The sequence below is a fragment of the Amblyomma americanum genome, chromosome 1, assembly GCF_052857255.1.
Source record: "Amblyomma americanum isolate KBUSLIRL-KWMA chromosome 1, ASM5285725v1, whole genome shotgun sequence".
NCBI classification, from domain to species: domain Eukaryota; kingdom Metazoa; phylum Arthropoda; class Arachnida; order Ixodida; family Ixodidae; genus Amblyomma; species Amblyomma americanum.
Window position 1 is genome coordinate 116,677,340 of NC_135497.1, and position 24,672 is coordinate 116,702,011.

Sequence of the window (24,672 nt, forward strand, 5' to 3'; positions counted from 1 at the left end):
CTTTTTTTGCTCTGCTATCAAAGCCGACCGGCTGACTTTTAGCAACCTATTAAGTCCATCGGACGTAGGCGCGATGAGCAAATCTGTAGATAGCTCTTCTAATTTTCCCGTGTCGGGCATTTCCTCTCCAGTACCTGGTGCCTTCAGCGCTACAGGCTCAATTTTATTCAGTTCGGACGTGCTCTGAATATCCGCTTGCTGCGCCTCCGACCCTTTCTCATTGCTCGACAACGTCGGCCCCGCAACTACCGCCTTTGCAGCGAGCTCCCGAACTCTCGATCTGGTTAAGGCCTGAACGCTAGCCTCACCAAACAAAAGACCCTTCTCGCGCAGGAGGTGATCGGACCGGTTCGAAAATAGGTACGGGTACTGGGGGGGCAGCATAGATGACACTGCTGCCTCCGTCTCAATTGCTCCGAAAGGTCCTTCAATGAGCACTTTTGCTACGGGCAGACACACGCTGTGAGCTTCCACGGCTTGCTTGATCCATGCGCACTCGCCCGTGAACATATCGGGTTCTACGTAAGAGGGGTGAACTACATCCATTGTAGCTGCGGAATCACGAAGCACTCGGCACTCTTTCCCGTTCACGAAGAAGTCTCGCATGTAAGGCTCGAGAAGCTTCATGTTCTCGTCAGTGCTGCATAATGACAAAAAAACGACTTTTGTTTTTGTTTCTGGACACTGCGCCGAAAAGTGACCCGGCTTCTGGCACGTATAACACACGCGCGCTTGCCTCGCCTCGAACCGCTTTCTGCGTTCGGCTTCGGCTGCCGCCGTCTCCTTACGTTCGGTCGGACTGCTTTCACTCGCATCCGCACTACGTGTGTCCCCCCTTGCTCTCATGGGTGTGAACTTCGGCCTCTCAGACTTGGAGCCAAATTCACCCTTTTGACCGTCCTTAGCTCCGCGAGCCCGACGCGTCACAAACTCCTCGGCTAGCTCGGCGGCTTTAGCCACTGTACTAACGTCTGGCCTATCCAAGACCCAGTACCGCACGTTCTCAGGTAACCGACTATAAAACTGTTCCAGCCCGAAACACTGCAGAATTTTCTCGTGGTCACCAAACGCTTTCTCTTCTTTGAGCCACTCCTGCATGTTTGACATAAGCCTGTAGGCAAACTCTGTATATGACTCATTTCTGCCTTTTTCATTTTCCCGAAACTTCCGACGGAACGCCTCCGCTGACAGCCTGTACTTTTTTAGCAGACTCGATTTCACTTGGTCGAAATCCTCTGCCTCCTCTCTCTTCAAGCGAGCGACTACGTCGGCCGCCTCGGCGGGTAACAAAGTGAGCAAGCGCTGTGGCCACGTTTCCCGAGAGAACCCCTGCTTCTCGCACGTTCGCTCAAAGTTAACCAGGAACAAACCAATGTCCTCTCCAAGCTTAAACGGCCGCATCAGGTCAGTCATTTTGAACGATACCCGTTCTCCTGCACCGTGTGCCTGACTTCCATTACGAGCGCGTTCCATCTCTACCTCGAGACGCTTCATTTCCAAAGCGTGTTGACGGTCGCGCTCTTCTTTCTCTTTCTGTTCTTTACGTTCTCGCTCCTCTTTCTCTTTTTGTTCTTTACGTTCGCGCTCGTCTTTCTCTTTTTGTTCTTTACGTTCTCGCTCCTCTTTCTCTTTTTGTTCTTTACGTTCGCGCTCGTCTTTTTCTTTTTGTTCCCTCTCCTCAATGGTCTCAAGGCATTCCGACAGCTCGTCATCCTCAGCCTCCAACTCAAGAATCGCCCTTAGCAGTTCTGGCTTTCTGAGTTTGTCTGAGACATCCAGACCCAACTCTCTTGCAAGCTCCAGCAATTTCGGTTTGCGCAACGACTTCAAATCCATGGCTGCTCCGAATGCTGCTTTCTCTACTGCCTACTATTGTCTTGCCGCAAACTAACCCGGCAGCAACGACAACCACAATTACCAGCTCTGTTTCTGACACTAACAAAAGCCTGGCAAAACTCAGAAGAAGAAAGTCCCGCACTCACCAAACCTCGCAGCCAAGAATTCAGCGCAGTCGTTCCGCTGCAGGCAACCAGTCATCACACAGGGCTCGTTGCACTGCTCCCGGATGGTCGTTGTGCTGCTCAGCATACAGTTGACCGCATATCTTCGCTGCTGGCCTCCGTTGTCGGGATCTCACCGCTGGCAACCAGTTGTTGCATTTGGGTTGCAAGCCCCAAAGGTAGCGTTGGCCTGGCGGCCTGGGGCAAAGCTGGAAACATCCGAAGGTCCCGGCAAAGGAAGAGTCGACTGGCAACAGAACAACTAGTTTATTCTGGCATCGCAAAAGAGCAGCCGGTCAGGGCGACCACGTTACTCGAAGGAAGGAATCGAAGGCTCCCGTTGGCGTCCGGGGCAGCCCCCTTTATACCCACGGAGTCGAGGGCAAGAGGGAACGGCTTGGGAAGAGTCATCCGATACGGCGACGCTTGAACATGTTCAGGCGTGACGGGCGCGTCCGCCAGGCCGGCGCCGGTCAGACCTCCTCGCCTCCCAGTTGAGGAGCTCCTCTCCCCGGCTGCCGCGCTTTGACAAGCGTGGGCAAAACAAGCACACACACACACACGCACGCACGACGACACGTGGCACTGAAACATGCCTGGACGCGCTTGGCGGGAGGCGTTGCGGCCGCGATGAACGAAGCCGCGGCGTCCGTTGCATCCGCGCCGGCTATACCGCGCGTCGTAGGTAGGCGAGACGTAACACCCCCCACTATAGTGTGCTGCTCGGGGAGAGCAACGAGTACCGTTACAGCCGTCGCTCAGAAAGCTGCCTGCTATGCCCATGGCGTGTCCTGTTCTGGAAAATTGGAGAAATGAGAAAAAAAGAAAAAACTTTCTATCAGGCTCGCTCGAGCGACAACATTGACGAATACATGCCGCATAAGGCCAAACACAGGCAGCTTCGCTTATACGTGACGGGAATGAGGCGTACAGAGCTTTCGAGGACGTCGAACATGCACGCTTGTCCACGTGCAAAGCCACATGAAGACCACGAACCGGCATTTGTTGCACAGCAGCCGTGAGCTCTGCATATCCACAAAACACGTACGTTCACCGAGTTTATGCGCCTCGTGTACCTCGGCTCCCATGTAAAGCGTACGGCGGTCAGCCGTCGAAGAACAGTATTTAATTTTGTTATGGCGGGCCAAAGGTTTAATACAGCTGCGCGCATCAGGATGCAAATGTCTGTTCTCAGACAGACCATATTTATTAGCACCATATTATGTGTACGATGTATGAACAGCGGTAGACGAAGTGAACTCTTACGCCCCTGTAGTGCCATGGGGACGATTTCTGCAAAGCATAGCTTTCGAAAAAGAGGCATGGGTGTTTTTATCGCCAAAACTCTCTGGTCGACGAAACTGAGCCTGGAATTAAACTCAGTCTAACACCACTTCACCCGATGCTATCTAGCGTAACGTATGCCAGTGCGGCTTACGATGATAGTGGAAGATTATATGAAAAAAAAAAGAAATTGAGATACCACAACAAATCGGCGTCGTTCGAGATTCTTTTGTTTCGTTATGCTTTGATTGAAATTACGCTTGCAGTGGTCCCACAGTTCAGTAATTAGTGTTTATTAATATGAAAACACTAGCAAGCCCGCTCCCATAAATCCGGGCAAAAAGAAGCTGCTCGCAATGTTCGGTTAGAGTTAAGCGAGATAACCTGTGTTTTGCCACCGCGGCATGCTGTACTGGGTAGCACGCGAGCTGGGTAGGATAAGGAAATGATAAGCTGCTAATACTGGGTCGAACGTGCATTCCTAAGTGATAAAGTAATCGGAAAACATTGAAATGCACTGACGCGCGCACTGCACGCCTCTGATGTCAACGTTCTGCATGGCTGCAGTCTACAGCATGACTCATCGAGATTTGCACAGCGTGCCGGCCGGTCTAGCGCATCCACTGACCCCTTTCAGGCAGCATCTACGGCGCCGCAGCTTCGGCATATATAGCATTTCAATAGGAACATTCCTCACACTGATGAAATCACTCTCGCGAGGTGTGTAGTGTACCAAATGAACGTAACAATAGGAATGTAGAGAGACGCGCGCAATTACTGTGCTTCTGATGGATGTCGCAAGGAATTAATAGGGCTGTTTTACGTGTCCTATAATTTCAGTGAAGCACGGTGGGCACTGGTAAACCTATTTTGGTTCGGAAGATTTTAGTTTTGCGTGCTTAAGTGCAAAAATTTTGCTTTCATATTTTGCGCCGGTTGGTTATGAGGTGCTTTGCGCGCACTCTGCATTGAAAATAAGCCAAATAGATCAAACTACACACCATAGCGAAGAAAAGAAACTCTCAAAGAAAAATGGCGCAATGGCATAATTGTTGAGCGCTGCACACATTGTTCGATATACCGGAGCATTTGCCTTGTATAGACTGCATCGTTTTTCTGTGGAGCGGATAGGAGGGTATGAGTAATCAAGGACGCCTTTAGACGGCACGATGAATTTTCACCAGCGTTTATTTCTGTTTAGAGAGAGGCTGCAGTTGACCTCCGCTGTACGCACGCTGCTTAGTTGTCGGAGATAGCTGCTCTCTGAATACCGGAGAATGAGTTGAGGCGGCTGAAAGGCGACTTTAGCGCATAGTAATTAATTTAGACAGTTTTCTTCTTCGGTGACCCGACAGTCCACGGCGAGCACGGCAGCGTCAGATTCTTCGGTTCATTCGGGACAATGAACCCGTGAAGCTGTGGTTATTAGAAACGGACTCCGAAAATGGGCGGCCCAAGCGGAGCAGTCACCAGTGATGGTGTACCGGTTAGAGGATTTTTAAGATGACAGCTGGACCGCGAATTGCAGGCGCTCCACTTCCAGGGAAGTGCGCGAAATTGCAATGCGTCATGGCAGTCGCCAGTGCATGCGCACCAACTCAGCAATGGTAAGCTCTGCTCATGAAAATGCTGTTTGGTACTTCCTCAAATACTGCCACATGTAGTCAACCCAATTTCAAGAATGATTATAAGGGTAACCTGGCATTAGAAAGGGATGAGACCAGCCATTGGCTGGTCTACGCCGGCCAATGGCGTTGACCAATTTTCATGTCGCGGTAATCCTTTCATCTGCCACCTCCTGCGATGCCAAGCTAGCAGGTCCAAAGGAGTTAACCACGACGTCATGAGAATCGGTCGACGCCATTGGCTGGAGGGCCTCGTTTGAGGGGCATCTGCCGCTTCGTTCTTGAGTTGTATCCGACTATACGCTATTAGCTAACTTGTACCTGAACTCACCGAACAAACGTGGTCAGAGCTTCCTGCTGGAAATAGTAGAAGCCCGGAGGTGATCGTCGAAAGGGCAATAGGGCTTTTAACAGAGTGCATCACGGCGCATTCATTTACTATGAAGCTGGTGCGTCGCAGGTTATACTGAGCGCGTAATTATAAGTGCACCGCTGGACACCGCTTCCTCAACGGACTTGCGACATATATCCCGATGAGCGGTTCTGATAAGCTGTATGGCAGTTACGGGAGCCAAGCGATGGCGTATGTGCACCTAATATATCAATTTTGTTCTTTTGCCCTGCCCGCTACTCGATCGGACTCGATCAAATTTGCATGTATATATATATATATATATATATATATATATATATATATATATATATATATATATATATATATATATATATATATATATATATATATATATAAGAACAAAATGCTGCCGAGTGTCAAATAAACACGTGTGACCAGGGAATATGCTCGTTTCATATCTTTGCATGGACGAAGACACACCACGACAGACACCGCAACCTACCAGTGTTTAATGATGTCAAATTTGCGAAACACGCCGTACTAGCGCACATATTCGCATTTGACCTAATTACGCAAATCGGTAGCCGTTTATTTTTTGTTGGCTCTTCACGCCTGCAAATTTTGACAGCCAGGTCCCATTCAGGTCATCCACTGCCACGAGTGGCCCAGCGCACACGCTCGCATGCGTGGCGGCTGCCCACTCGTGCGCGCGCACGCAGGCCGAAGCACGACAAGGACGTGGCGTTGCGTGCGGCAGGTCCGCGCGCACGCTGTGGTGCGTCAGAAACCGCTGCGCGACGGCGTGAGGCCGGTTCAGGACCGGCGAGAGCAACACATAACTGGCTGAACGCCCTCTGCGTGAAGTTATAAGGCCAGATTTTGAGAGGCATTTTCTGCCAACTCACGGGATACCTTTCCATCGTGGTTTAAGCACAGGAGTGAAATCACGTGTTCTTTATGAGCATGTGCAAAACGCTGGCGCTACCGCTACCTCCATGCTTGCCGCACAAGCACAAACAGATCACCCTCTTGCAAAGGTCCATGCCACTCTGCACGGCATGACACGATTTGCCTAAGAACACAAATGCTAATTCTATAATTGCTCGACTTGGGGGGGGGGTAACGCCCTCTGGTCTGAGGACGACTTATTTCGTCGCAGTGGCGGAGCAAGAAATGTTCTTCGACGTGAGGTCTTCAGTCTGGTACATCCTCGCAACGATGCCTCGACTTAACAGTCGCTTGCCGGCTGCTGCTGAAAACTGAACCTTAATATCACTGTGGGATGAACACGAGGTCATTGCAGTGTGAAGTAGGAATTCATTGAGGCTGGTATAGTCAATAAATGACATCCAACGGCTTTCCATATCCCGGAACAAGGCATGCCTGTCACTCGGAATCCCTGCGCACTATTTTTCTTGCACTGTACGATCCTGCAGAAGACGGGCGTCGTGGACTTTAGTGACTCGATGCGAGCGCTCCCTTCCGACATAGGAGCACTTTTAGCACGTCGTCAGCTGATGGGCAACCATGTGAGGCCAAATCCCGCGTGCTCACAACCCTTCGTCTCCGAAAGCGCGTAGTTTTCAGCCACCTAATTTGAACAAAATCATAGTGCGCCGCGCTTTCTTTGAATTTTTCACTTTTTAACCCACAACTGCCCTAACTTAATTTCTGCAGGATGCACGACTTGCGCCCTTAGTCGCCAATATAGCTCGCTGAGCTAGGGCTTCTCTCCAGTGAATGAGGGATCTCTGATGTGCCTTACACACTAACTCGCCGCATTCGAAGTCATCGTCGTGGTCCCGCCTGAAGTGCACGCTCTTTAGGCGGGAGATTGAAGTACCCGGCGAGTGGCCCTTGAAGGCATACAGACAGCGATCAGTGTCTTCGACTCTTTCTGTCGGGCAGTGCAAGCTGTGCTGCGAATCTACCGCCGCTACCGCGCTGAGCCAGCTCATTCGGCCCATGCTATCTTATCGCACGGTGATAACCGGGGGCGGAGGAGAGGGCAGGAAAGCATATCGCTGGCATAGCATTCGACTCAAATGTCACCCGCTCATGGCAACCATAACGGTTTTAATTGGTCGGGTCACACTCTAGGCACAAAGCAGACGGGACGGAACGAAAAAAGGAGGGATGGAAAGGGGGAAAAGTAGAATTGAAGGTGAAAAATGTGGGTCGTCATGGCCACATAGCAGTGGAGGTGATGTAGGTAACTGCGCTGTTTTGCATGGCATTATCGCTCGACTTGTATTTATTGCAAATTGTGGGGTTTAACGTCCCGAAGCGACATCTGGGCTACGAGGGACGCCGTAGTGAAGTGCCAGATTAATTTAGACCACCTGGGGTTCTTTAACGCGTGCTGACATCGCACAGCATACGGGAGTTTTGGCATTTCGCCTCCACCGAAATACGGCCGCCGCTGCTGGGATCGAACCCGCGACATTCGGACCAGCAGCCAAACGCCAAAGCTAATGAGCCACAACGGCGGGTTGCAACCATGTTTATGAAGTGCTTGAAGACATACGTTGATGCAACGAGGCAGAAACGTTCTGCTTGAATTTTTTTGTCCTGCTGTCAGTAACGCGCGTTCGTTTTCTTCAATGCCTCCCACACAACTGCAACTGTTGCAAGGCTGCTGCACTTTCATATAAATATTGCTCATAATGAAGTGCTCTAGCTGTTGCGATAATTCTGATTACAATAAATTTTAATGACACAAGGACAGCTTTAGCAAAAGAGTGCCGCAGCACAAGGTAGGGTCAAAAGCCCATGTTCCAAGCATTTCACCCCCAAGAAGCGAAGCACCAGGCCACGGTAAAGCTTGACTGGACATTGGTGGGTACCCTGGGGCATTGGGGACCGAAACTTGCACTTTGATGACTTTTGTTATGAGGGTTTGCTGCACATACATGTGCTGTTACACATACTTGTAGAACTGGCCAGGGGAGTCATGTCACCCTCCCAGTGCGCTACCCAGAGTGACTGCATGCTATCTATACACTGGCTCAATGGCATAGCCACAAGCCTATTCCCAAACGGGAAGAGAGCTTCAGCCTGGTTAGTGCTCTTTTTCTGTTCGCTAGGCCCCTGAACTAGTTCTTGAACTCAGTCACAGTCCACAGCAACTTTAACCTTGCACACTTTACTCGGCAATGTAGATGAAAGGATATTGAGCCCTTTCAGCTGAACTTTAGTAAACTACACATTCAATCATATACCTTAATTTTGCTCTGGCCTTCCTCATCATGAAAAAATAGAAAAAGAGCATGTAAGATATATTTTGCATGTATCTTTTCCATATTTAACATGCATGAATACTGTGAATACAATAAATTTCAGTGATGGCTATGTTTCCTGTCCTTACCAGATAAGCCTCACAGTATGACCAGATGTGATCCTGTCTTGCTGCTTCTGCTTTCCATTTACACATATACTATTGCAACACAGTATAACATGAACTTGCTGGTGCATAGAATTCCATAATCATTACGAAAGATGAATGAAAGCAGGCAAACATAACAGGTCACTTCAGTGAATCAGGTTAAAATGTGCTCTAGTCAGATGTAGGGATAGCCGAGAATGTTTGAAACTTCGTGCAGAAATAAACAATACCCAAGTTACAACTCTAACGGTTAAAAGACCAAATTAGATGGATACTTATGGTAAAGGCATAGAACTGCACAAGCAGCAGCACGCACAGAAGGCAGAAACTAGATGAATGAAAAATTGCTACAGTGAGGCTGTCTACGTGCTGAGGAACCCTTATTGGGTCACTAAGTTACAATGCTACAGACTTCCAAAAGGACAAACCCAATGCAACAAGCAAATGGTATATCAGGAAGCAATTATACATATGCAGAGAGAAAAAAAGAACAAATATGTAATAAAGACACGGTCACTGTAATTAAACGATTACCTTGAACTTTTATTGCATCCTAATAGGACGTTTGTGCATTTGCTGATAATTTGCAAACATTTCATAGCATCTGTATAACAACCATCTTTTCATTGATAGCTGGTGAGATATTACATTAAGTACTAATTATTTGCGGAGGCAACACTGACAACAAGATCTGGAAAAGTGATGTGCTACACAGACAAGAGGGAACCAAGAATGAAATATGCATTCAAATTTACGTCAAAGTTGCAGATACAAACATAAAAAAAGCACCTGCAGGTTTGCAAAACAAATGTATAATAAATGAGAACAAGCTGCCAAACAAAATAAATGCAGCAGTGAGCACGAATCACAAAATCCCTCAAAATATGCTCAAGATCATTGGCAAAGGGGCCTCTGTACCCTTCCCTTTAATAAGCACTGCAGGCCATTTGTAGAAAAGGACTAGACTTTCATTCAAAACTTGAACAGGTACTAACAATGACAGCAGAGATTAAAAGCAACCTGAGATCGTCAGCTACCTTGTAATCACAACAGGATGAACAATGCACATGTAGCTTCAGTGAGGGCGTATATGTTAATGCTAGCACAACCCACAATTTGCTGTATATGCCCGTAAGTGCAGCTGCCATTAGCGTTCACTGCAAGCCTCGAGACGACTATGCTGTGCCAATGACTGACTACCTAGTTGCTTTGAATTTTCTGTTGCTCAGGCACCTTCAAATACTGCACTACTTAAGTTAATTGGCAAGAAAAGACACACACATTTGGTGCACCGGGTTCCCTGCCACTTGGTAAGCACAGAAAGGCAGTGGCACCTGCAAGGGGAATACTGGCAAAATAACAAAGAGGCTGTGTAAATGCCAGCAGGTAATTCTGTTCAGCAGAAGCTGCACATTAGTGGCACTGACTATGTGAATGCTATGTACATGTAGCACCCGTGCAAATGTTGCATCGCTTGTGAAGCTGCAACAAGTAATCCCTACCTCCCCGCACACACCCCACATTTGTCCCTGTGCTCTGGAGGCGGCAAGTTGTGCAGTACTTGTGCGTTGTCCCCAGGGTCTTGCAATAAATAAAACAGCTACATGGAGGCACTGGCCATGCGGTAGAGGCGGCAGAAGGCACCCTTGTGGCGGGCCTCATCCTGCAGCAGTTGCACGCGCACCCATTGGCGTGCCTGAGATGACTGACGCACGGCTTCCATGACTGCCTGTATGTAGAGGCCATCTTCAAAACTAGCTGCACTGTCAGCTGGCTCCTTGGCCCAGCCCTGGCCGTGGCCCCGCGAGGCAAAGGCATCCCGCAGCGCAGTGACCATCTTAACGAGTCCCTTGGCATGTGGCTTTGGCACTACGCTGTCTGGTGTCTGCTTCAGGTCCTCTACGTCCAGGTAGAGTACTTCCTCCTTGGCGCCCTTGCGCTGACCATGCAGGTCTCCACTGCGCACCACCAGGTTGCCGCGAGTGCCGCACACCAGCAGCTCCTGGCTGAACTGACCCGCGCAGTGGCTATTGAGCGTGACCGTTGCGTACGCGCCGTTGCTCAGCTCCATCTGGAACGTGCAGAAGTCGTCGCTGCTCACTTGTCGGATGCCGCACACTGTGTCCGTCGTTTTGGTCAATGTCCTTGTCAGGCCGTGCACACGAACAGCGCGAAGGCCCGTCACGAAGGCTGCGATGTCGATTACGTGACTGCCGAACGTGGATAGCACCCCACCTCCCATGGACTCTTCGCAGGTCCAGTCGTAGCGATCATGAACAAGAGATCCGCAATGCACTCGGGCCTCGATTATCTGCACAGTTCCCACGTAACCGTCTTGTATCTGCCGTTTCATGTGGACGTACGCTGGCAGGAAGCGCAGGCTATGGCATAGCACCGATATAAGTGTTGGGTAGTACTGCGCTGCTCGTACCATTTTGAGTACTTCCGATTGCGACAAACCAGCAGGGCGCTCGCAGAGGACGTGTTTCCCGATGCCTAGAGCCTTGACGGCAATCTGGGCGTGCAGGTGAGGAGAGCACATGATGCAAACGAAGTCGACGCTTTTGCGGAGCAAGACCTCGTCTTCCTTATTGGTATAAAATGGAATGCCCAATTCCAAAGCGGCTTCCTTCGCAGTATCAGCAGTCCTACCCCAAATAGCTTCTACTTTAAAACCGCGAGAGCGCAAACACGGGACAAGTACTCGCACCGACTTACCAGTGCCGAAAACACCGACCCCAGGCAACATGTTCAGGTCGAAAACTTCCGCTCTCGCGCCCTGCTAGAGTTTCCGCACCATGCCAGAGGCCAACGGGCAGTTCTCGTATGCAGCAACACCGCGGCGAAGCTTCATTTAGAGCACAAACACGGACACAAAAACGCCACCGCAAAAGCCGCGCACTACGCCGAAAACCCAGCAATCACACAGCTTACAACTACAACCGTACAACGATACAACGCCTTCAGCCGCACTACCCTCTGGCGATCAGCTGGCAAACTTTAAAAAAGGAACTCTCTTTGCACTCCAATGAACAAAAAATAAAAATAATATAAAAATATTTTCTCTTAGAAAAAAAGGAACTAAAACATGAGCAACTGCACTAAATTTAGTGGTTAAATTTCCTGAACGAGCCGCAAGCGGCGCAAGGCATGCTGGGTACTCCGGCTTTACGGCATTGTAAGCGTTCTTCTTGGTTCGAAATGCGGCGCTACCAAGCTTGAATTCGGCTCTTCATGTGTTAATACGTAAGAATGAAGTTGTAAAAAAAGTTCAGCATGCTATTCGTGCATTATTATGTCCGTATTCGACGTTCAGTATTTGAAGGGCGAAAAAGCGTTAAAAGTGCGAACGTTTCGGCGTGCGTCGTCTGTTCGCGCCAATTTTAGACGCTTCATTCCACTACCTGCTGTTTTTCATTCACTCGCTAAAAGGTTAGCTTATTGTCACTGTTATCTTGCGGCTGCTACACTGGTCTCTAATATACACTGGAGTAAATATTTGCTAGAGTATTCGCGCCACCAGCAGGATTTGAATATTTTTAATGTCAGCAACCGTAGCCTTGCATTACGTACGAGCGCACTGTTGCGCACTAGATTTGTAGCAGAGTGGCTGCGACGGCGAAGAGCTTTCGACACTTTTTCTACATCCGCTGCGGTGGCTCAGTGGTTAGAGCGCTCCGCTACTGAGCTGGACGACCTGGGTGCGAAGCGCGAAAGGCGCCCGTGTGCTGCGCAGTGTTAGCGTACTAAAGATCCCCTGGTGGTTGAAAATTGAAATTAATCCGGAGTCCTTAACAACCAGATGTTAACAACGGCGCTTTCTGTGCGCAATTTGAGCTCGAACAATTCACCGGTTTAGCTGTGAGGTGCATTCTACGACGCGCGTTTAATTGCGGAACGCGCTACGTATAGCCACATTTATATCAAGAAAAGGGTTTAATTACGACGAATTGGGAAATTACACCAAAGTGTCAGAGTAACAGAATGAAGGCACTAAAGAAGAAAAAAACAACTGAGCGCAGCTAGCGTTGGTATGGTGGCTAGCGTTGGTACACAGAGTGCGGGGACGGTGATGGCAGTAAACGGAAGGATGAAGCAGACGACGTCGTTGTTGTTGATGATGATAAAAATGTGTGAAAGATGAACGTGCTATTTCAGCTTCGTGTATCAAGCACCTTTCTGGCGTTGTTCTACTTTATGCATTAGTGAATACACTAAAATTTAACGAAAGTTCGGAGCCCTCTCTACGACGCCATGTATTCGTTTTAAATTTCAGTTTCAGTTGTTTATTTCTATACAATTTATAGAAGAGGCTGAGGAAAAAATCCGCATGGAAGCAGCTTAGAAGCCGTCGACCTCCTTTACAAGCAGCACTATCTCTGCGCCGATGACGACAGTGTTTTTTCTTTTTTTCTTTTTTTTTACAATACAACATTTCAAAACATACTCACACGTCAGTAAAATAAATGCACAATGGTAAATCTGTCTTGTTTTCATTGAAAATTGAAAATTATTGTAAGTTATTTAGCCTTTGGCAGCCATCCATCAATCCAGCCATTGATACCATCATAGGGATCCTAATCATGGTACTCATCTAGCCACCGTAGTACCCGCTTGTGGGCCGTCAGCTGTACTACGGTTACTACGGTGTCTGTACACCCTCTCTCCAGAGTCGACAATGAGAAGCTCGACGCCAGAAAGGTTCTTGCTGCGACTAGTTATCCATTCTGCGCATTGTATTATTGTAGTGTAGCGCATCTGTCGTAACTCACGGTAGTGCCGCGAGTACCAGCTAATCGCATTCGAAGAACTTTTCTTGTGCCATTTGAGTTGGCAGTCCGCGTTTTGTCGCAAAGCACATATAAATGATCGCTTCTCTTATTAACCGCTTGGCTGACGCATTGGTGATTCTTGTAAAAAGTTTTAGCCCAAACAGACACAGATCACGAAAAAGACGACACACACACATGCGCTGACAACTTCTTGTATTGGCGGAAGGTTTCACCTTATATAGGTAGAAGTGTTGCGTGAAAAAGATGGCTGATAAGTGCGGATGACAGCCAAGATAGCAGAACGCATGCGCTGGCAAGAAAAGGGCATAGCACACTAAATCAAATTTTCTTCAGTTTTTCATTTCATTTCAGCAGTTAGCCGCTTCCAAAAAAGCCAGTCTCAGCTGCAAACAGAGATAAAGACGTGGTGCTAAAGCACTCACTGCGAAATTACTTTGCGTGGTGAAATTCTAAACTTTTTACTAGAACAATATGCACCAACTCGCCCAAAAAAGCTTTAATGACGCTTTGGTGACGTATAGCAAATGATCCGGGGTGCCTGTTATGCCGTTGACGTGTGTATCAATGTTTGGCTTGGAAGTCATTGACACTTGTTTGCCCCCCCCCCCCCCCCCCCTCTCGGACCGCCGCCCCCTTTTTTGGCTGTTTTTTTTTTATGACGACGTGAAGCCGTAAATTATGTTAATAAATTTTTTTCCAGGGATATGAAGCACCAAAACAGTGAAGACAGTCCAGTGAACGAAGAGGATGGCGAGAGCGTCAAGGGCTTGAAGCGGATGCGTTTGGGTGACATGGATCAACCATGCAGTGTAATTCCTTTGTGCCTTATGATGTGGTAGTTGGTCTAGTGTATGTGTTTTGCAAAATATTTATGTACGTTCTGAAATTTGTCCTTTAGGCTTTACTTCAGTCATTCAAGGAAAGCATATTAGCAAAAATTCAGATGCTGGAGGGTCGTTTGGATGCTCTAAGTGACCAATGCGAGACAATGGAAGACAAAATTGAGTTGCTGTCAACAGCTGTAAAAGAGCACGCATCAGCACCGTCCCCTCGTCTTGGCAGGTAAGCCCATTCATTAACACTTGCTGTTGGGCTATTTGGTTCATAAGGCTCTTAATGAATGTATGCAGTGTGCCACAGAGGCGACATGATACAGAGGGACAGGACAAGTGCGTGTCCTGTCCCCTTTCTCCTGTCGTCTGTGTGGCGTGATACATGTATTTGTAATAAACATCCATTTATCTTGGTAAATACAGCACATTTTTTGTCTATTCTTGGTGATAAATTCTCCGACAGCATTTCTGACATACTTTTTTCTTACCTTTTCAGCGTGGGAGGTAATACTTTTTCATTACTTTAAGTGAGTTGTGGCTGGCAACAACCTTACTATTCTGGTGCTATAGGTTCTTCTGCAATCGTTTCTTTGGATGAAGAGCCAGTAACAGCTTTTGCAGCTGGTTCAAGTGTGACCCTCATAACGCTCAACACTGAAGGTAATCATGTTTTTCACCAAGTTGTGCTAGTAGCTGTTGTAATGAAAGCAACTGCATTGCAATGTTAGTCATTCTTAGGCTTCATTGGTGACAAACAGCTGTATTATCTGATTTTATTGTTGGTCATTCAAGCACTTACATTATTCTGCATAAAGTCAGATGTATGCAAAAACAGTGAACACTTGCACAAGGTCCCTGTTTTTCTGTGATAAGTCAACTCTTGACAATTAAAGCAAGAAGAGAACCAAAAATACGTTCAAATTATGTGAAGTTAAAATAAAGGGTGTCCTTCTAAATCACTTGATGTCGATGTGACCAAAGTGTCAGTTGGAATGAACGGAAAGCTCAAGTTAAGTGTTATAATTAACAAGAATCTACTGTAATTGTTAACCCTCAGTGCTCATGGTGAAGTCGGGTATCTTAACTTTTGTAGCCATAGGAAGCTGTGAACATTGTGTATTCAGTTAATTGAATGGGGGACACATTCAGATGAAGCCCAAATTTAAAGAAAATGAAAGCATTTATAAATTTACAGTATGAATTTAAAAGCACATCATAATATTTTATTTTATCTGCTTTATGCAGTATATTGTGTAGTTGCTTGGCCTCCAAAAAATTAACTTGAGGTGCTATTTTAAATAGACCAGCTGAGAAGAAAAATTATTTAATGTATAAAACATGATCAGAAGACCTCTTAAAATTTAATTATCAAAAGTTATGCAAGACTTTTAGATTTTAACACATTTTTGTTGCACTTTGTATGCAAGGATTTGATAGTGTTTAGGTTGCATTTACAGAGGTGGACATAGCATCTGAAGAGGCTGTTGTGTATGTTGTGATACAGCTATTTGTATGACGTCTTAAAATTTTTGTGCAGAAATGCGGGTGATTTAATATGTGCCTTGCTTCACAGAGTATGTTCAGTCATCTCTTCTGTTCTTTTCTGATCAGTTTCTCTGACTTTTAGGGGACATCACATATGATCGACAAATGACATTTTACCTTATCAGAGAACTGCTATCAATGCGGGGCTGGTTTTTTTCTTACACAGTGTGCATATGGTAACATAACAATTAGCAGGGCTGTACGGGAATGTTACCAAAATGTTTTTGGAAAAAGGTTTTTTTAGAAACTGAAAAATGCTAATTTGAACTTAATTGATTTGGCTATATGCTGTTGTGCGTAGTAGTTGCCATAGGTAACTGATATTCAGTTAATTGGTGATCTATCGGATCTTTTACTGCTTAAAACTGAAGTGCTTTCTTGTGCATGATTACTGCACTTTTTCAACTTGCACATTGTGTCTTATGTTGGAAAAATTTGTACTAATTTTTTTCATAAAATTCTTTGTTTTCATTGTATTTTGTAAATATTGCTCAAGCTCAATCTTTTACTGCACTTGGAGGTTTGCTGCCCTTTTTCGAAGCTGATAAATCAAGACACCTAAGTCTGTAATGGAATTTTTGCTTCACATAGAAGAAATCGTTCCAGTTTCCAAGCTCTGCATATTTTGGAAATTACCAGAACAGGCAGACTGAGCATTCACTATCCTTGTATTTTTTTTAAATTTTCTTTCTGGTTTCAGTCGCTTTGGGATGTTAAACCCCCATTAACCATAAACCTTTCTTTCTGGTTTCCATGCAACCTTGCTAATTCAAGTTACATTTTTGAAACCTCACAGAGTAGGCACAAGGTTTTGAGTACCAGAATACTGGATTGCTTAACTAAGGTCATCCACAGCACATATCCTGCTGGGAAAACTGGCTAGTAGTTTGAAGTTTCGTTCATTGCATGTTGCAGGTTACTGGTTACAAAAACACTGGAATATAGCAGAGGGTCCCAAAGTAAGAGACTGTGGACAGGACCTCTTGTAAAGACCTATTATTTAGTATGAGGCTGTATTATTCAGTATTCTTATTCAGTAGACCCCTAAAGGCCCTCAGTTGAGAATCTGACATAAAGGGGAGCACTGGCACATTAACAAAAATATAGAACTAAAGAACAAGCATAAATACAGTGAAGAAAAGTAAATAAGGAAATAAATAGCTTCAACACCAATATGGTACAGGTACAATAGTAATACAATAGTAATATTGTGAAAATGCAACATTAAAAGAAAATACAACAATAAAAAAACAGCCCTTATATTACAAATGCAACTGAGAGGTATGAAATATGCATTGAAAAAGAAAACGACACACACAGTAAACAGCACTAGTAGGCGATACTTTTAATGAGCTCTTGAAATTTGGTAATGTTGCCTTCAGTTGCAGTGTATAATGGTAGGTTATTCTAGTCAACTTTAGTGTAAAGTTTGAATGATTTATCAAAATCAGATGTATGGCATGAGATGTGTTTAACTTAGAATGGGTGATCATGGTGCAGAAAAATTGTGAGTCACTGCATGAAATTGTCGAAAGAACTGTTGTTTGTGAATGAAGTGCCAAGTGAACAAGTTTGGAATGATGTGGTAGGTTATCTAATTATGCTTGCAACTGGAATAGATTAATTTAGCAGCATTATTTTGCAGGGTTTCAATTCCATATATGATGTTTGCTTGGTCTGGGCCCCAGATAGCTGCTGCATACTTGATTTTAGGTTGTATTAGAGTAATGTATGTTAGTTTTTTTAAGATGTGAAGAGGAGTGTTTGACATTAAGTTTCAAAAGGCCGAAGGAGTGGTTAACGGTTGCCAGGATAAGGGTGATTCCTGCCTAGTTTTTTCTGAAACCAGTTTGTTGAGCTTGTTAGGGGTGTACCTGGCAGCATACAGGTATAGTCGTAGGAACTAGTGTAATGCGTTTGATTGCAGCTTTCATGTCTTAAGCCATTTAATATTAGGCATGGCATATTGTGCATTTGCCTTTGAACTCGTATTTATATCAGCTGACATTTTGTTTGATGCTGCTGTGCACAGTGCAGAAATGTTTTCTTAGAATTGTACACACTGCTTTTCTTTTTTAGTTGCTTGACGGCATGTTATGTGAGAGCAGTAACTTAAGATAAAACGCTTGGTTCTGAATCTTCTTTACTTCAGTAGACATCTGCGTTGTTCTCTAACTTATGTAAATTGGTACTGGCCACCTAAGTAAACTTTTGTAGGAGCTATGAGCTTCCTTGTTTCTTGATGGCAGCAGGTGTGTTTGTGTTACTGGAAGACACTGGTAAAGATGATGCTGGCAGTGATTTTGTGAGGCTAGGCAACTGCGTCAGTGAAAGCAATTTTTCTGGTGCATTAGAAGAGCCTGCTTGAAAGCAAAGGATCCTTAGGCTAGGTAGTGTAGTTTTCTTACTTTTAGTGTTATTTCTTATTTTTTGATCACCACTTGACAACACTTAAGTTCAAATTGAAGGTTCATTGAGGACAAATTGAAGTTGGCTTGTATCGATAGACTGCAGCATTTTAACGGCAAAGAGACCACTCTTACTGAAAATGGAGCTTTTATAAGCTTGAAAAGATGAAAAAACAAAATACAAGTGTCATCATCACCAGCCGATTTCACAAGTAAATTGCTTGCATCAGCACTGAATTTTTTGTGTATATCTCGGAGGTATAGCCAGTCACTTCAAAATGGCAGCAACCAGTCTTTCTCAGTGTAGACGTCAGGAGTTTGACTCGTGTGACCGGAAAATTTTTTAATTCAATTTTCTCAGCCATAAATAGGTTTTTGCCGAACAAAACATATCCAGAAAGAGCTGGAGAATCAATTTTTAACAGTATGTTGTGTTGGGCAAGTTGGAAGTAATTCATATTGTGGGCCAGTGCAAAACGGACGACGGACCTCGTAAAGAGTAGACGACACGGGTGATGTCTAGCATCTGAATTTTATTCGAAAACCACGTGAAATATATAACGTTAAAAACGCACGAAAAACAAACAAACAAAAAACACATAGAAGATTACACAGTGGATGGAAGACTCTTATCGAAGAAAGCTATCTTATTTCTCTGTAATGCCACAGATGGCTTCACCACACACACGTGTCAGTGTTCTTAGCGATGCGATAAGCTTCAAAGACCTCCCGGCCTACCTGATTGCTGCTGTAGTATTGGATCTCAGTATTATGCAAGTCAGGCCGGCAAGGGTCATCATTTTGATCTTTGCAATCGCGGCAATGCTGCACTAGGTTGGAAGAAGGGGATTTTTTAATGTTGAGCGAATTCTCGTGCTCTTTCAGCCTGATGTTAATGCACCTTCCCGTCTGGCTATAATAAACCTTTCCGCAAGACAAAGGAACCCTATACACGACGCCTTTTTTGCAGTTCATGAACTTATCTGTGTGCTACACTGTGCACTGCCGAAAATCTTTTCTGGAAGAGGCTGGCTCCAGCTTCTTGTGCACTGCAGCGCACACCTTTCCAACTTTACATTCAGCGGAGAACACCACCTGCACATTCTGCCGTGCAGCAATCTTTTTCAGGTGATGTGAGACACCGTGTAGATACGGAAAGCACATGACCTTCCTTTGTTCCTCTTCCTGCTGCCCCGGAGGGTGAGGTGCCGCCTTTACCTTCAGCTTGCACAACATTCGTTCTGCTAACCGTGCAAGGTTCCTTTCTTGATAGCCTGCTTCACGAAGTCTGGCCACCTGCCCCAAGGAAACCTTCCTCGATCCGGTGGTGACATGACATTTCAAGAGCTGTCGACAGGTATGACACCGCTATCCCGTCCTTCACCAGTCTGGAATGTTGCGAACTGAAGGAGAGAAGGGGCTTTCCGGCCTTTGGTGAATACATCCATCAAACATGATGGTTGGCCAGCCTCAACTCAAGGTCTAAAAATCGTAAGCACCCATCCGTTGGCAACTCAAAAGTAAAGTTAAGCCCTTGTCCCCTTTCCTTAAATATCTTTAGTACGTCGGGCGCCGTCCTAATGCTGCTTGACTCTCTGATTAACTCAAGGTAGTCGTCGACGTACCTGAAAACAGCTGCGGTGAAATCTTCCAAATCCGCTTTCAGAGACCTATCCACCTTCGAGAGAAAGATGTCACTAAGGGTAGGTGCAATCCAAGAACCGATACACACTCCGGACTTTTATACGAAGACCTTGTTATCCCAGGACACGACAGTGGAAAAGAGAGATGACGAAAGAAGCTCGAGGAAGCACTCCACTGAAATGCCGCAAGCATTCCTGAATGCAACTTCATCGTTGTGCTCGATTATGCACTCTTGGACACACTTCATAAGGTTTGCGTGCCGCAGGGAATAGAACAGGTTCTCGACGTGAACACTGTCCGGGATTCTGTTTCGTCAAATACTTCACCACTGATGCTGAGCTTGGGACTAGATAAGGGTCTTTGAACTTCAAATTTTCAATTTTCAGGTGCCTGTGCAGGTAGCCGGGCATTTCGTATTGCCATGTGTTTCATTCTGAGACCACCGCACAGAACGGAATTTCTGGCTTGTGAGTTTTGGCAGTGAAAAACAGGTCCAAGTGAAGCCCCTTCGCATTCTTCACTCCTGCACACAACGTATATAGTTTTTTGTCCTTTAGCCAAGCAACCGCTTTCCGCTTCGATGACACAGGCTTGACTTTCACTTCTTTGAAGTTATTGAGCACGGCCGCTGTAGCTTTTTCCTCGAAAAGATCTTCAAGGACTATGACAAAGAAGCCTTCCTTGTCAGACACGAGAGGCCGCAACCTATTATCAACCAGGTAGCCCACGACACATCTCAACGTTCCCTGGGACCCTACCGCTGCCTTTCCTTTACTGATGACAACCTCGGAGCACTCCCTTTTTATTTTGGCCTTTTGTTCCTTTGCCATCTGGCGGGCGATCACTCGGGCAGCGTCAGCAGCTCGACTGGCTTCATTTCAGGTTTAAGACAAAACTTTGGTCCGAGCTCCAAAATTCGCCAGTGCTTCTCGTCTATGGTGGTGGAGCCAAGTGTCAAGTACTTAGCCGGACATTTACAGGTCTCCCGTCTCTTAGGAAGCATGGGCAAAACCAACTTCCACAGGTACTCCGTGAGAAAATCGCCAGTCTTAGTCCACTCAGCCAACAGCTGCCGGCTACGCTGCCTTCCGTGGATACCGCATGATACCCGTAGGTGGTCCTTGTAGAGACACACTTGCTGCCACAACTCCGACGAAACAATGCGGCAGATCCTGGAAGCATGGCCGGAAGAAAGTTGGAGCCAACCGCAGAGTGACTGGACGTCCGCAGGACACGTGTGTGGCGAAACCATCCGTGGCATTACAGAGAAATGAGATAGCCTTCCTCGATAAGAGTCTTTCATCCGCTGCGTAATCTTCGTCGCATTTTTGTTTTTTGTTTGTTTTTCTGACTCCGTGCGTCGTCAGTGTCTTACCTTTTCTGGCTGTGTTTCTGGCCAGATTGTTCGGAATTTTATACCTTGCTACATCTGCCTTTATCATGTTTACTCCTGGCACTTTTGTTTTGCGATTGCTGCAGCGGATTACCCTCAGGGCTCATGGCTTGGGGATGAAAACAATCCGGAGTTGAGAGTACGCTGTCCGATAAACCCAACCACTTTGTTCCACATCAACAACACATGCTGTACGCCTGAGAAGATGGCACTGACTTTACTTGATCACCTGTTTGATAGAGAGACCCAGGCTCGCTCAAACATCTCTGGCTCGGGAAAACACAAAAAGCAGCAGCTGGACCCGTTAATGATCTACGGCATTCGATGTGAGTAGTTGCAGCTGCTTTTGGGCTTGGTCCTGGTGTGTACTGTTCTCTTCTGTTTTTAACTAGTATGCCATCTGGGTTTGGAGTCAGGGTTAAGTGTAAGATCAAATCATTACTTTAACTTTAAGAGAAGAGACTGAGTTCTATGGCGGCAAACATGTGCTCTACCATGAAATCTGGAATATTTTATGAAGTGGCTTATACTAGTGTACTAGCTTGCATGATTGTATTCTTGTCAGCTTGCTTGTGTAGTTTTCCATCTCATTGAATACTTACGTCACATTATTTTATTTTAGATTATGTTATGAAGTCGAGAGTGTGACGGAATCCCGTCTGGCCGGGGGGATATATATATATATATACATGTTATATACATATATATATATGTTATATACAGGAATTATGAAATGTTGTTTATGTGAAATGCGCCACAGATCTGAATAATCATGAGCAGACGAGCACTTGGAGCATTTTAAGGAACCATTGTTGTGGAGAGGGCATTGTGTGCCACAGACCCTTAGCTCCCAAGGAAAATTTGCTTGTTCATTCCAAAAGCAGTTTGACATGTGTTACTAGTGAACTGTTCAAAATGTTCTAAATGGCTCTGACTTGGTAGTGCAAGCCACCTTTGGTGTACATGAGTGAATTCTTTGTGGCCAGATATGTGGAACCTGGATGCATACAAGCAAAGACAAACACCTGATGCTTTTGTGCCAGCACATTAGGCTGACACTGCTTTCCCACAGGTTTGCCTACACTCAGATACAGCTCAAGAACAAAGCGGCGAATGCCCTTCAAAAGAGGCCCTCCAGGACAATTGTGTCGACCGGTTCTCTTGACATCCTTGGTTAATTCCATTGAACCTGCTAGCGTGACATTGTGACATTGCAGGGCGGAGGGGGGGGGGGGCAGAAGAAAGGGGGTTAACTATGGCTTGATTGTATTAACCATAGAATCATGAAATCTGTCCGCTCTATTCGCTGGAGGGCTTCCTTTGAGAGGCATGTGCGGCTTCGCTCTTCAGTTGTATCCGACCATAGTGTAGTGAGGATATTGGGCTACACACTCCAGTGTTTCCTATGAGTGTAGAAGTGAGGGTGCTAGATGTCTCCATTATAGGACCAAATTGAGAAGAAAGTTTCTCAGGGGTGAGACTAGCATTGTAATGTTGGATGTTTCCTTGACAAGCAGATTAGGCATTTCTTAAGCAGTTTGTGAAGTAACGAACTTGCCTACCTGTTTGTAAGCAGCATGTTCAGCTGTAGAGCACAAATGAAAAATTTGGCACACACACTTAAGACTCCTTCCGTGTGAGATGCGAAAGCATTAAAGCTCTGAGTCATGCTACATTGTGGAATGACTGAGTCATACGAGGCAGTACTATACAAACTTTGTACAAACTCTATATGCATTATGTTATGTTACTTGTAAAGTGCTGAGTCGTGCTACATTGCTTAATGATTATGAGTTATGACTATGACTTGCGCATACTTTGTACAGACTGTTCTGCAATTAAACGTGTGCCGTACAATGCTCCTCGCAGCTAAACCAGTGAATTGTTTGAGCTCAAATTTTCTTACAGAATTGGCATTTGGTCGGCAGAATTGTTTTATACCACATTTGGTTGGGGTACTTGCCTGAATCAATAAGAAGTCGGATATTCGTATTGTCTGCAGCAACGATGAAACGAAACAGGCCACCCGCTCAGCGATTGCCACTGGTCGTGCCATCTCTTTGGGTCTACCGTGGAGATTAGGCGAAGGATGGCTGTCTTTTGCAGGAGAGTTGAAGATACTTCAGCATCAACTATATCAATGATCACAAGAAGCTTAGTTTGGCCAAAACTGTACCAAGTTTGAAGAATTTCATGGAGCAGCGTCGTCAAGCCTCTCGCAAAACACTCCCCTACTTTTGCCGAATCTTCACGGCCGACAACGAGATGCCGCCACCGGTGCAATCTCTGAGAAAGCGGCCCGATTCATTTCGTCCTTGTTGCAGACGATGCAGATATCTTACTTTTTCTAATTGATACAGGCAAGTACCCCCAAACAAATGTGGTATAAAAACAATTCTGCCGACCAAATGCCCATTTCTGTGCGAAATTTGAGCTCGAACAATTCACCCGGTTTAGCTGTGAATACTACGGCGCGCATTTAATTGTGGAACACCCTGTACAAGCTCTATACACCTTACATTACATTTTAAAAGTGCTTAGTCCTGTTATGCTACAGAATAACTATGAGTCCTGACTATGAGTCATGACTCATTGGGTGTTAGTACATTGTTTCATCATTCATGACTGTGCATGTTCACTTACTTGTGTTATGACATCGTACACCAGCACACTGCGTCATACGAATTTCGTGCCATAGACGGCGGCAGACGTTTTTTGTGCTAGTGGGACATATCATGTTTTCGCATTAAAATACCCATCATTGCAGTTTCTGGGAGGAGCATCATCCTTGCTTCTGAAACCCAAAACTGATTGCTACCCACAGCCTTAGGATGCAAGCTTTCGCATCAATGATGAGTTGCAGAGTGCAGAAAACTAGCGTTCCACAAAGTATTTTATTGCAGTAGAACCCTGCTATCGTAAACTCGGATATAGTAAAGTGAAGCTGCGGTCCCATTTCACCTCCCAATAGATGACTGTACATTTTTTTTCGGTCACAGTAAAGATTAAACAAAAAAAAAAGGCTATAGTAAAGAGCGTCGGGGCCGTGGCGACGTACTTCCAATGGAATGATGACAACGATGGCACGAGGCTGACATTCGGAGGTAATGCATAGCAAACAATAAGACGGTGCTCTTTGAAATAGCTTCACCACCAAGCTCGGAAGCTGTGAGGAGAAGCCAACTTACAAGCTGGCTATGAACGCAGAAAGGAGGAGGCGCGGGTCGCTGAGAAAGGAAAGACTTAAAAATGCAGTGAGGAGTAAGAAAGGGAAGGGCGAACATTCGCAGCACGGTGGCTTGAAGCACAGGGAGGCTGCTGCAAGGGACGAAGGTGCGGTGTGGCATTGCGTGAACGGTACTGCCATGCCTCGACTGTGTCATGCGCTTGTAATTATACACCTCCTA

The 24,672-nt window shown here is 45.8% G+C and overlaps 3 protein-coding genes across 6 annotated transcripts in view; 2 read left to right on the forward strand and 1 right to left on the reverse strand.

Moving 5' to 3' along the window:
- Nucleotides 1–14,906, forward strand: part of LOC144113521 (uncharacterized) — a 26,459-nt gene extending 11,553 nt beyond the window's left edge. The window contains exons 1-4 of one of the 4 annotated variants that reach the window (XM_077646634.1): nt 11,792–11,895; nt 14,143–14,251; nt 14,341–14,504; nt 14,772–14,906. In XM_077646634.1, coding sequence (XP_077502760.1) covers nt 14,147–14,251; nt 14,341–14,504; nt 14,772–14,802 — 300 coding nt within the window. In that variant the 5' untranslated portion in view covers nt 11,792–11,895; nt 14,143–14,146 and the 3' untranslated portion in view covers nt 14,803–14,906. Of the gene's footprint in view, nt 1–11,791; nt 11,896–11,945; nt 12,082–13,198; nt 13,351–14,142; nt 14,252–14,340; nt 14,505–14,771 lie in introns of those variants that run through there. The other 3 variants (XM_077646632.1, XM_077646633.1, XM_077646635.1) reach the window with 3 other exon arrangements.
- Nucleotides 7,011–11,606, reverse strand: LOC144113520 (glucose-fructose oxidoreductase domain-containing protein 2). The gene has a single exon (XM_077646631.1). It carries the CDS (start codon nt 11,396–11,398, stop codon nt 10,250–10,252), a length of 1,149 nt encoding a protein of 382 aa, XP_077502757.1. The 5' UTR covers nt 11,399–11,606; the 3' UTR covers nt 7,011–10,249.
- LOC144113522 (protein BANP-like) overlaps nt 14,796–24,672 on the forward strand; it is a 26,074-nt gene continuing 16,197 nt past the window's right edge. Inside the window, exons 1-2 of the mRNA XM_077646636.1 lie at nt 14,796–14,935; nt 21,352–21,591. Of these exons, the coding sequence (XP_077502762.1) occupies nt 21,471–21,591 (121 nt within the window). The 5' untranslated portion in view covers nt 14,796–14,935; nt 21,352–21,470. The remainder of the gene's footprint in view (nt 14,936–21,351; nt 21,592–24,672) is intronic.

Excerpts from the sequence above, each read along its gene's own strand:
- LOC144113520 (XM_077646631.1), bottom strand. The coding sequence starts at position 11,398 with ATGTTGCCTGGGGTCGGTGTTTTCGGCACTGGTAAGTCGGTGCGAGTA.